This window comes from Castor canadensis, chromosome 15 (assembly GCF_047511655.1).
Source record: "Castor canadensis chromosome 15, mCasCan1.hap1v2, whole genome shotgun sequence".
Taxonomy (NCBI): Eukaryota; Metazoa; Chordata; class Mammalia; order Rodentia; family Castoridae; genus Castor; species Castor canadensis.
This window is the reverse complement of record NC_133400.1, coordinates 14,319,283-14,332,701: the sequence shown is the minus strand read 5'-3', so window position 1 is coordinate 14,332,701 and position 13,419 is coordinate 14,319,283. Positions and strand designations below refer to the sequence as shown.

Here is a 13,419-nt window from a genome sequence, read left to right as displayed (position 1 = left end):
TCAGGGTTCTCCTGTGCGGGGGGCCTCTGCTACAGGCTTTTCCCTTTCCAAGCACTGGGAAAGGTGACACTGCCCCGCGTTGTCAGGCCTGCGTGTTTATTTACAGTTCATGTGGGAGCCCCTCTCCTCTGAAGTTTTCCTCCCACTGCCACTTTCAGCAGCTTTCCTCTCCTGCTTACTGGGCGGTGCTGCTGCTGCTGCCGGCCGCCATGTTTGTTTACAGTTCACGTGGGAAGTGGGTCTTTCCTCCTCCACTCTCACAAGCTTCCCCGCTCCTGGTTGCTGGGCACGCCCCGCTCCCGCCAGAGCCTCTCCGGCCCGCCCGGCTCGTTTATTTACAGTCCCGGGAAGGCTTCCCTTCCCCCAATCTTCAGCGCTCAGGGCGCCCCACCCTCTTTCCAGCGTGTCTTAACTGTTCTTATTGCTTAGTACTCAGTTTCTCTTTTTTTCCCCGGGTGGAGGTCAGTCTGTCCAGGGGGCTATGCTGCTCTGGCCCAGGCTTGTCTGTGGGGCTACCGCGGTACCGCGAAGCTCACCTGGTCCGCGTCTTCCCACGCCGTATGGGCGCCGGCCACTGGCAGCCCAGGGGCCCTCCTCGGTTCTCCGTTTAACGTGAAGTGGAGATTCTCTGCACCGGGTCCAAGAGCAGGGTTTAATGGCTGGCATGAGCCACCCGGCTGACCCGGGAAAGATGGCGCAGGAAGAGATCCTGTTAATTCTTTAGTTCCAAGAAAACTCCCACCAAATTTTGAGCATTTAGGCCTTCTATTGATGAGTGCTTGTGTTCTAGATAAAGCATGTATAGAGTATATATCAGACAATAGGAAGAGGGTTGAAATAAATTACAACACTCTGTAAGAACTGAGTTGACTTGACTTAGAAGAGTTCATCAGCATTGGGTTTCACTTTAAAATGTCTGAAATTTACATATGTCCTAAGTATTTATGTATGCTTATGAAGATGTTAGGAAACTGAAGCATTGTGAGCTTAGGAAATGAAAACTGGCTTCCCCAAAATGATTGCCCAGAAGCAATTGTGTGGCAGATGACTGCTCAGAAATCTCCCAAACTGCACTTGAAATATTCCCATTTCTTAGTTTAGTTCCCTGCCCCCCCTCCCCCCCCCCCACTGCCCCTCTTTTTTTGTAAATACCTTCCACTTTCCCACTTCTGGGTTCACATTAACGGCCAGATGCCCTTTTCATCTGTCTTCATATGACCCTCCTATGTCAATTCAAGTGGTGAAAGTAATTTCTTCCTCCTCTGAACCTTCATAGCACGTAAGTGGTTGGTCTATGGTGACACTTCTCACTGTCAATAATTAGTTATGCCATTTCTTTTCTAATTAGATCTTTTGAAAGAAGGGATCATAACATCATTAGATTACTGTAGTGTTTTTAAACTGAGGGATATATTCTCAGAGCCTGTTCCTTGAGGAATTTTTAAGCTGGGTGCCAATGACTCATGCCTGTAATCCTAGCTACTTGGAGGCTGAGATCAAGAGGATTGAAGTTCAAGACAAATAGTTCTTGAGACCTCATTTCCGAAATAATCAGAGCAAAATGGATTGGAGGTGTGGCTTGAGTCCTCCTGCTTTGCCTTCCCTTTGAAGGAAAGCCCTCACTTCAAACCCCAGTCCCACCAAAAAAAAAATTTAATTTTGGTATCCTAAATTTTATAAGCAATGTAAGAATTACAGCTGATGCTATAGCTTAGTGGTAGAGTGCATGCATGAGGCCCTGGGTTTGATCCTCAGCGCCACACACACAAAAGGTGGGAGAGGAGCTGCAGATGCAGCTCAAAGGTAGAGTGCTTATCTAGCACGACCAAGGCCCTGGGTTCAATCCCCAGCACTGCAAAACAAGGGGGGATGGAGAATAATTTGGACCATTTGGATAACCATCTAAACCCTGCCAGGTGATCTCAGTGCCTACATTCATTTGCATTGATGCTTGCTGTCTGGCACCAGGAAAGAGAACTAGCAGTACAGATAAATGATGATTATGCAACAGGTGAAGACCAAATGGCCTGCTTAGGAACAAAGGCTTCACAGAAAGTCAAATAAGAAAAATAAGCAAGAATTCAATCTCCCCTGCAGTGTGAAGTACCGTGCATGCCAAATTCAAAGAATCTGTGCAGCCATCAGCCAGAACCATGTTTATCTGCACTTTCGCTCAGCAAAAGTTGGATTTTGTTGGTTCCTAGTTTTATTTGTATTTAATTTGTATTCATTCTCTCATCAAATATTTATTTGGTTTTTATGATTGTCTAAGAGCTTTAAAATAGAGTTCATTCCTGGCTTTGTTTGCATATAGTTCAGAAACAAATACGATAATTTAAATTGATCCTGGATAACCAATATGTAAGATGAACAAGTCTAGAGATTTAATTTATAACATGAAGACCATTGGTAATAAAAATGTAACATACATGGGATTCATGAGTAAGCTGTATATGAGTAGATTTTAGCTGCTCTTGCCACAAAAATATTTTTGAAGGTAGCTACATGAGACGTGTTAATTTGCTTCATTATAATAACATTACTACATCTATCTTATAGCATTATAATGTATATACTCAAAACTTATTTTTAAAAAATCTCAGGGATCTGTAAGAATGGTTTTCTTTTTATAAATTTATCAATTTTTAGTAACACTCACTTAGATATTTATGACCCCCTACCTCCTTACAGCTTAGTCTTAGTTTCATAATAGCTCTTTATTTGTGGAAGGCACATCTGGTGGTGTAGACCCAGATGGACACTGTGGTGTCCCAGCTGTCAAGGTCTGCTGCTTTATTGATCTTGGCTATTAACTCTCAGATTGTAAGAATTCCACTTGTTCCTCAAAACACAGCAAAACCTTTTGTCTCCTGGGCAAATGATTCCCAATTCATAGAAGAACAATGCTAATAAATATGACAAACCCACCAAGATACATATTTAAAGGACAAAGCAGCTGCCGAGCTGCCATATTTTTTCTTGCTCATAGTTCACAGAGAAAAAAATGTCCTTCCAAGGAAGGATCTGGCTCTGCCTGTACATGGGAGCCAGTGTCATTCTAGCACGGGAACAACGCAACCCTGAGCAACGTGGGAAAAGTCATTGCTATCAGTTTAACAGTCTGTACTGCAGCTTTGAGGAAGCAGAAAACTACTGTCGGGTCCATGGAGGACAACTGGCTTACACTTCGAACGAGAAGATTCGAGAGCTCATCCGGAACTTTCTAAAAGAAGGAACAAAGTGGTGGGTTAAGCAGAATCAAAAGCCACAGAAAGAGCATCAAGGAAGAAGCCGCCAAGGTAGGTCTGGGGTTTGGTGTTGATGAAAGTAACTTCATCGCATTTTGTTCTGGGACAGAATAAGAAAACTAATCTTTCTGCTTTTATATTCAGAAAAATCAGTTGCTTTGTCACTGTCATTCTTCTGCCATATTTTCACCTTGATACTATGGGCTTTGTATGTTTGTGGGGGGGACTGGATTTGAACTCAGGGCTTCATGCTTGCAAAGCAGGTGCTCTACTGCTTGAGCCACGCCTCCAGTCCATTTTACTCTGGTTATTTTGGAGTTGGGGTCTTGTGAACTATTTGCCTGGGTTGGCAATCCCCCCAAGCTCAGATTCCCAAGTAACTAGGATTACAAGCATGCACCACTGGAGCCTGGCCTGCTATATAACCTGTTGATTTGTCTGTATAGCAAAGGTGATGAGGTTTTTTTTCAGAGCCTAATTTTTCATGAGAAGTATTGTGTAAGATTCAAGAGGAAAACCTTTTATGGTCATTTTTTGTGGTAAACATTTGTTATTCTTGGTTCTAAGTTTCCTAACACAAACCACGAGAGAAATTACCTATATGTCTTACTTATACTTTGAAAATTATGCACCATTAATCTTACAATTTTAGAAAAAAAATCCAAGACATATCATCATCTTTGTTGATGTCCAAGTACATTAATATTAAGCTTTGTGATACAAACACATATGAAAAAATAAGCAATCTACAATGCCAATGGTGTTCCTAAATTTTCACCAACTGTAAGTCAGGCAAATTGGGCTTTGTATTTATTTTTCTAAATGTCTGACTTTTTTATGAGGCTCATCTGGATCGGGTCTCCCTTTAGGTGATGCAGTCCCCTGGGCCCGGCCCTCTGCCACCTGCACCTTCATGTCCAAACACTTGAATGAAATCGTGCAGAAAGAGGACTTATGTTCACAGAGACATTATTTCATTTGCCAAACCAGTAAGTGAGAAGATTCATCACCTTATTTTTAAAACATTTTAAATAAAGAACATACGTGAGTATTTGTTTTAAATGGTCTGTGAGTGGTAGAGCAGAGAGCAGACAGAGGTTTCCTTATGCATTCTGTTCCTGGGACGTTGGGAAAAAGTGCCTTGAAATTCCCTCATGTCTTGACTTGGGTGAAGCACAGGAGAAATGGAATTGGTAACCCCCCCTTTCTGCCTGTGCACCCCGCGCCTGTTCAGCACCGGGCTTCAGAAAAAAGAATGAGAAATCAAAGAAGAAAATAATGAAAAGACAAGGGGAGGTGGGATCTGAGAGAAGTTTACCTCCTTAGCACTGAGAGGTCAAAAATAACCTGTGTGTATAATTTGTGTGACTTATTTTTTTTAATTAAGCAACATTTCTGCAGGTGGTGGTTTGTTTTCCTAAAGCCTTTAATCTTAGCTCAGTGAATTACTGAGACCTTACAATGTCTCAGATTGGTAAAAAATTTTGTTCCACTTTTTAAAAATAATCACAAACACATTCTTACTAAACTATGAAACATGGCACATGGCCCCCATCTTATTTCTTAACTCTGCATGTGAACCTATAACTATCTCAAAATAGTGTTTGGTTTTAAAACAACAAAAAAAGCAAGCACCTCTGATGTAAGTATACAATCACATATAAAATAGTCTTACCAAAAACAGAGAAATGCACACTTCCCCACCTATCAAATTGCTATAAATCCAAAACATTCTGTTGTCAGGGCTGTAGGGAAGTAGGTGCTCTCATAAACTACTAGCAAGGATTCAAAACAACATCATCTCTATGTAGAAGAATTGTCTCTAGCAAAATTACATATATACCAAGCCATTGATCTAGCAATCCACTTCTTTATGTATAGACATAGGTATAAGGCTACTCATTGTAGCTTTCTTTGTAGTAGAAGAGTAGAAATGAGTCACGTGCCCATCAAGAGGAACAGGTTTTAAAAAGATAAAAAAGACTTCTGTGTACTGCAAGGGGTTATCTATGTGATGCATTTGTCCTAGTGGAAAAAGGCAGAACAATGTATGTATAGAAGGCTACCTTGTGAAATAGATAGTAGGAATATTTATTTGCATATGCACAACCATATAAACATAACAGGAAAATAAAACTGGTTCCCTATGGGTGAGGAAGGGAAAAGGGCAGAAAGGACAACTAGACTTTTCTGAATGTGCCTTGTTTTATGGCTTTGACTTTGGAACTCTTAAGTGTTTTACCTAACTATTGCTGTGGGTTTAAATGTACAGCTCCAAACTCCTGGTTTTTACTAGCTTGATAATCTGGAAAGTGGAGCCTTTTAGAGGTAGCTGGTTCCCTGGGGCTTCTCCCTGTGAACGGGATTTGTTGCCCTTATTAAAGCACTTGAAGGAGGGGAGCAGGTGATGTCCCACCCTTCTGCCTTGTGAGGACACAGTGGTCTTCACCAGACACCAAATGCTAGTGTCTTGATTTTAGTCTGTCCGACCTCCAGAAGTATGAGAAATTAATTTCTGAGATTCTGTTTTGTTTTGTTTCTTTTTTGCTGGGGGTAGGAGTGGCACCTAGGATGGAATCTAGGACTTCACACATGCTAGAAAAGCACCCTATCACTGAGCTACCCCCAGCCCTGAATTTTTGCTCTTTATAAATTAGTCTGTGGCTTTCTGTGATAGTAGCACAAAATGGACTAAGAAAATCAGAAAACATTTAAATCAAGCTTTTAGAAAACAATCCCTAAAAGTAGCAACAGATGAAAGGAGAGGAATTGAAGCTAATAAGTTTGATTCATTTTTTAAAGATAGGGTTGCTCAAGAGCAGAAAAGAACAAAAGCAGCAGTTCATGCGGCCATGTGAGCTGTTGGTTTTCTTAAGGGAGGAAAACATAGTGTAGCAGAACCAGGGACTTGGTCTGAGCTCCTGACCTGCTGGAGGCACTCCCTATGATGTGGGCAAAGGCAGGGCTGACAGGTACAGGTGCTGGTAGGGGTCATAGAAAGACTAAGTTGCTTTGACTTTTCTCCTTGAGTTAAAAGCAAGGTTGTCACCCCAGCTAAGGATGCAGAGAGGGAGGCTCCAAGTTGTTGGATGTTAAGAAGTGGAAGTCACAGGAGAGTGAAAGAGTGAGCAGACTGGGTGAAATGGTGGGATTGCCAGGCAATGGAGGCAGGCCACTGGAGTCTTGTGACTCTGATTTTGAGTTATAGTTAATATAGTTATGATTAGCTCTAGTTCTGTTTAGCAGCACATGAGAGAAACTCTTGCATTTGCAGAAAGGGAGGCATGTTCAAGAATGTTGTTGCTGAGGCTGAGAGTGTAGCTCAGTGGTAGAGGGCAGGGATCCCTGGCACCACCAAAAAACAAAAACAAGTCATTGCTGCCACCTTCTGAGCAATTATCTCCCCATGAGTTAGAGTACAAAGGAAAATGTTTGGCATGTAATTTCCCAAAATGAATGTATTCGATTTTCTTGGTGTTGACCCAATTGGTGGATTCAATTTGAGATGTTGGATAGCATAAGGTGATATGACTGATCTTGAGCAAAGTTCCTATGTCATTGCTTAAATAAACATACAAACAACAGTAACTAGGCACAGTAGCTCACATCTATAATCCCAGTTACTCAGGAGGCAGAAATCAGGAGGATAATGGTTCCAGGCCAGCCTGGGCAAAAAAGCGCTGAAAAACAACCAAAAGCAAAAAAGGACTGGGGTGTGGTTCAAGTGGTAGAGTGAAGGCGTAGCAAGCCCAAGGCCCTGAGTTCAAACCCCAGTACTACCACAAAAGAAAAAAAAAAACTAATGCTCAATTTGTTTTCCTAATTATCACCTAAATATCTACAATGTTTACTTTACGGACTTACCAACTAGAGCTGTAACCTACAAGTGAACTCTTGCCTTGTCCCTACACAGATGCCTTTGCAGACCAAGGTGCCAGTTATGGGAGAAATGAACATAATTCTCACTCATCAGAGAGATCCAAGGAGACAAAAAGGGACGTTGTCACAGTACAAGAAAGCAAAACAACCTCAGGTAACATGTTCCTTCTCTAAAACATGCCATCCAGTCCTGCCCAAAGGGTGTACGGCTGACTTAATGCCAAAATGGGTCAGAGCATTTACCCAGGAAGCCTCACGTCCATTCCATTGTGTCTGACTGGGATTGATACTGCAATCTTTGCTTTCATTTTATATAAACTTCTTTTCTTTCTGTTCTTTTTTTTTTCTTCCTGTTGTTTTTGAGACAGGATCTCTCTATGTAGCCCAGTCTGACCTGGAACTCTTGATTCTCCTGCCTCAACCTCCTGGGTGCTGGGGTTACAGGTAAGCACCACATGGCTGGCTATACTTATTTCCTCCATATGCCTTTGGCTGTCTTCTCTTTTTTTTTTTTTTTTTTTTTTTTTGCATAGGCCCTGGTGAAAGGCAAGGGATTTTTTCACCACACAAAATTTTCCATCACCAAAGAAAAAGTCTTAGTGAAGTTCTTTCAAGTCTTTCAAATTACGGTGTTCTTTCTCTCTCTCTCTCTCTCTCTCTCTTTTTTATTCTGAAGAACAAGTACTATTTGGAGAAGGTGCAATAGCCTGAAATTACTTCAATCGATATTGGTGTTGGATGAGTACAGAGATCACTTGACGGGGGAGAAAAAAAGAGACAAATTTACAGAGGATGTAGTGGTTATTCCTGGGAGGAGGGGTGACCTTACAACTGCTGAGTGAACAGAAGTCCTTGTCAATGAGCCCTTTAAATGTCACCTAAAAGAGAACACTAGAAAGTGCTGTTGTTCAGGGACATGAGTGTGTGTGTGTGTGTGTGTGTGTGTGTGTGTGTGTGTGTGTTTGTATTTGTGTACAGACACATATATGCATGTGTGTATGTATACAATGTGTATATATTCTGTATAGAAGGCAAAAACCTTTTCCAAATGCCTTGAAATGGGCACTTTTGATTTAGCTAAAAAGTGTTTAGTGATAGCATTAGGTGGAAGTAAAAATAATTTTGGCAAATGTAAATATAGTTTTCCCTCAGTATCCGTGGGCGTTGGTTCCAGGACTTCCCACAGACAGAAAAACCTGTGGATGTTCTATGGAGTCCCTCAGATAAAAATGACTTGGTAGCTGCATATAGCTCATGACAGATCCTCTGTATACAACAAAATTAGAAATAAGGGCAAAATAGTTTCTGCCGGGTATTGAGGAGGGGGAGAGGGAGGGGCGGAGTGGGTGGTAAGGGAGGGGGTGGGGGCAGGGGGGAGAAATGAACCAAGCCTTGTATGCACATATGAATAATAAAAGAAAAATGAAAAAAAAAAAGAATATAAGCAATAATAGGAAGGAACAAGGGTTTTTGCTAGTTGAGATAAGGATAGCTATACAGGGAGTTGACTCACATTAATTTCCTGTGTATGTGTGTTATCTTCTAGGTTAATAATTCTCGATTTAACCTTTTCTCTAGTTCCTGGTCCCCTTCTCCCATTGGCCTCAGTTGCTTTTAAGGTATCTGCTTTAGTTTCTCTGCATTGAGGGCAACAAATGCTAACTAATTTTTTAGATGTCTTACCTATCCTCATATCTCCCTTGTGTGCTCTCGCTTTTATCATGTGATCAAAGTCCAATCCCCTTGTTGTGTTTGCCCTTGATCTAATGTCCACATATGAGGGAGAACATATGATTTTTGGTCTTTTGGGCCAGGCTAACCTCACTCAGAATGATGTTCTCCAATTCCATCCATTTACCAGTGAATGATAACACTTCATTCTTCTTCATGGCTGCATAAAATTCCATTGTGTATAGATACCACATTTTCTTGATCCATTCGTCAATAGTGGGGCATCTTGGCTGTTTCCATAACTTGACTATTGTGAATAGTGCTGCAATAAACATGGGTGTGCAGGTGCCTCTGGAGTAACCTATGTCACAGTCTTTTAGATATATCCCCAAGACCTTCTCAGTCTTTAGCTGTTTGAATCCATAGATACAGAACCCAAGGACATAGAGGGCTGACTGTAATTTCAATATCTGTACTGATTATACGTAAAACCATGATGTTGAAGATAAATTTGAGAACTCTGAAGTAAGTTGTGTGTCATGAAATGTCTTTTATGGGAGCAGTGCTTCTAAATCAACATATTACTTCATATAGCATGTGATTTTAAATATGCCCTTGTAAAACTAAATTACTGCATTAAATAGGAAGACATTTACCTGTGTCATCTATATTCTTTAAGTTTATACACACAAGTTCCCAAAAAGACTGTAAAATGTTTTCATTGGGAAAAGAAGAGAGTGCCTTATTTTGAGGGTTGCCTTATATTTATGTGGCCTTTAAAATTTTTTGTGGCAGTTTCAATGTGCTAAATTTCATGTAGCTGAATCTATTTTATTCCCTCTGATAATCTTTATTCTAGTAGCATTTTAAGACATTTTAATAGCAAATACATTTCTTACCTTGCTCCGGGCTTTCTGGTTCTAGTGTTTCCTCATTACTTTCTTCCATCTTGGTTGGAATTTTGTTCTCAATAATCTTGTTTTAATTGCTTACCTTTAAGGAGTTGTGGTTTTTAAAAACACATTCTTATACCTATATTTCCTAGTTGTCGGGCTTAGAAATGAAAAAATATCTCTTGAAAAGCCTTCATTTGATTAAAGTGGCACACATGTTTTTCCCTCCCCACGCTCATGGCCAAGGTTTCATTAGTATAACCTGTGGGTTTTATTCGGGTTATTATTATGACTTAAGAGTACTTTTGTTTTATTGAAACCAGACTTTCAACAATAATTTAGAACTCATTTCTATCTTTAATGGTTATGTACTTATAATGAATCATTTTATACTATAACTTTTCTTCAGTTCCTGATTTTGTCTCACTTCCACCCCAATTGTCTTTTTAAGAAAGGTCTATCAGTAAAAATGTTTTTTGGGAACTTGTGAACAGTGAAAAGGTCTTTCTTGCTCCCTCTCGATGAGTCCTATGTTAGCAGGGTGTACAAGGTAAAATACAGGACCAGTTTCTGTAACCAAGGCCACAGTGACAGCTTAAAGAAGACACAAGTTCTGTTCTCTTTCACATGGTCTAAGCAGTCCAGAGCTAATGGCTGGGGTTTATGAGATCCAAGCCCTTCTTTCGTCTGTTGTCATCCAGAACCTCTATCTCATGGTCTTTGAAAGCTGCTTTAGCCTCCCACTCAAAGTTCAAATTCCAGGAAATGGGAAGAAAAAAAGGGAGAATGGAAGGTCTTATTCTTTTTCTAAGGGCACAGCCTGGAAATTGTATTATTTCTGTTCCTATCCCATTGGCCAGAACTTGATCACATGACTATGTCCAGCTACAAGGAAGCCTGGGACATGTAAACCTGAGATGGGTCCTGCATGTCCCATAGAGGGAAGGAGGGATATATGGGGAATAACTAGGAGTATGTACAAAGAAAGTGATCTAATACTCTGGGCACAGTCACCTCCTCAAAACCCTGTGGACATCATTCCCTTATGTTTTTGGCATATAATGCTATAGGGGGAAAAGCTAAAGCTAGCATTTTTTCACTACCAGATTGCTTGTATAAGCTTTTTAATACTTGCAATTCAGAAATTTTCTAAACATGTACCGAGGTTACTTCTCACTGGTTTTTGCCTAGAATGTGATACTACATAGACACATCTTTCTTGGCTCGAGAAAGTTTTATCCTACCTACTTATCACTTCTGTTTCTTTTGTTCTGGTTTTTTCCTTCAAAAATACCAGCAATCTGTGTGCCGTATCACTGTCTTCCACTGCTTCCCTATCATTCTTGCAGGTGAGCAGTTTCTACCCTGACTGCTGCGTTATGAGAGAACGCCTCACATTCATCCTGTTCTTTGTTTACATTCATCCTGTTCACAGCTGTCCTGTGTTACCGCCAATGTGGATTTTAATTTTGCTGTAGCACTTTAGTTTTCTTGAAATCATCTCATACCATTTATTTCCTTTTTAACTTAGCTCATTTGGGTGGGTGTTAGCTTTTGTTGGTTGGACCTTAAGATTTCCTATTTCTGAGTCAGGTACGGTGAAGCACACGTCTAATCTCAGCTACCTGGGAGGTTGGGACAGAAGGATCATGAATTCCAGATCAGCCTGACCTACATAGCAAGACCCTGCCTTAAAAACAAGCAGCAACAAAAAACGCATAAAAAAGATTTCTTGTTTCTAAGCCAGGCACAGGGGTACACACCTATGTCAGTTGGGAGGCAAAGACAAGGATTTTGAGTTCTAGGCCAGTCTGAACAACTTAACAAGACTGTGTCTCAAAATAATAATAATAATAATTAGTTCCCATTGAGAATGTTAAACAGCTTCTTGACTTCCCCCCGCCCCTCGGTTGATAATTTTCAGAGATTTTTCCTCTGAGTCCCCTGGATTTGACTCCCAGGTTCCAGAATAATAGTCACAGGTTCCCTTTTATGTTTTGTTTTGTTTTTTAAGCAACATTTGTCCAAATACAATGTCTGTCAGTAAACCAAGCAATTGAATTGCCCTTAATTCAGTAGACTATCAACTTACATAATGGTCATAACCTTTTCAGATCTGCAACAGAAGGGAAAGGGCCCATTTCCTTCCCCACAAACCAGCAACGGAAGGACCCTAATCTCTGCAGTCTGGTTTATCTGGGGCTCTGAACCAACGTGTAAGAAAAACTACAGCTCTCAGCATTAGCTGTTACTGATGTTCCTTCTGTGTCCCCATGACTCCACTGGGTGCCACACCCCAGGACCTCCCAGCTGCCTCCTCCTTGTCTGCTGGGCTGTCTGTCATCAGGGGCTTCCCGGGTGGAGCAAGTAGTGGGGTCGTGGGCCGGGTAAGTGCTGACAGCAGGACTCTACTCCTGTAGAGTAGAATCTGGGGTGGGAGAAGAGGAAATGCAGCTGTGTTAAGGGCCCTGGGTATCTGAATTGAGGCATAAATACAGAGCGGGTATTTGCCAGGGGACCGATCACAAAGTGAAACTGGGAGATCCCAGGGGAGAAATCCCATGGTTTTTATAGTCCATTTCCATCTGTATCTTAATTGGTGTCAGTTCTTCCTGAAAAAAAAAAAATTACCAACATTTTCCAAAACAGTAAGACAGGCTTCATTGAGGACTATCGTGATAAGTGTCAAGACTGTCACACAAAGGAGAGACTTCAGCTTCAGCCTGGAACACAAGAGCAAATGGGACTCCATAACCATGGAGCAGGTTCCAGGCACCTGTGTGGGGTGGGTGCAAAATCACAAAGAGGAGACCTCAAGCAGGGCTGATTCTTGGCAAAGCACCTGTTACAGCCCAAAGGCTCATGTGTTGAAGGCGTGGTCCTCAGCTACTGGCATGAATGGGAGGTGATGGACACTCTAGGAGGCAGGGCCCACCTGGAGGAAGCAGGCCACTGGGGTGTGCCGTTGAAGGGGATCTGGGACCCTGGCCCCACCCACCTGCTTCCTCCCCGCCATGATGATCTGCTTTGCCACAGGCCCAAAATGACAGGGCCAAGTAAACATGGACTGAAATCATGAGCCAGAATAAACCCTTACCCATCCCCACTCCCAATGCTGGGGGTGGACCTTAGGACCTTTGCACATACTAGGCAAGCACTTCCCCAGACCTCTTCCTCCTTTAAGTTTATCAGCCTCAGGTATTTTGTCACAGTGGTGGAAATCCATTACACCAGCCAATCGGGATTCTTGCTGTGGGCAGGCTGGGGTGATCAGCTGTCAAGGGAGGAGGATGGGGAACTTTTATCAGATATGGGAGTGGTCAGATACCAAGGGAAAGGAGAGAGCATTTGCTCAACCAACTGAAGGTTCTTGCTAAAAATAGGCTAGGCAGGTCTGTCAAGGACAGGGCCAAGGTTGACTGAGGCTTAGAGCAGCCTGACTGGGGTTTGGATAGAGTCTTTATGACTCCCAGATGCTAGAATTAAGCTGTCAGTCAGAGGTCGTAATAAAATGTCTCTTTGTTTTCTTCTCTTCATGAATATTTTAGGAAAAAAAGCAGAGGGATGGTTTATATAAACTCTAATACTAAGCTGTTTGGAGCTAAATGTTACTGTTAAAAACCCAAATTTACAGTACGCGACTTTAATTCTCACATTCTTAGACATTATTGCACTCATTTTCCAGACGAGAAAACCAAGAGGTTAAGTCATTCACACGAAACTTCATA

At 41.6% G+C, this 13,419-nt stretch overlaps 1 protein-coding gene across 1 annotated transcript in view; it reads left to right on the top strand.

Moving 5' to 3' along the window:
* The first annotated feature begins 3,004 nt into the window (after positions 1-3,004).
* Pkd1l3 (polycystin 1 like 3, transient receptor potential channel interacting) overlaps positions 3,005-13,419 on the top strand; it is a 61,482-nt gene continuing 51,067 nt past the window's right edge. The window contains exons 1-3 of the mRNA XM_074056925.1: positions 3,005-3,320; positions 4,118-4,237; positions 7,162-7,281. Of these exons, the coding sequence (XP_073913026.1) occupies positions 3,005-3,320; positions 4,118-4,237; positions 7,162-7,281 (556 nt within the window). The remainder of the gene's footprint in view (positions 3,321-4,117; positions 4,238-7,161; positions 7,282-13,419) is intronic.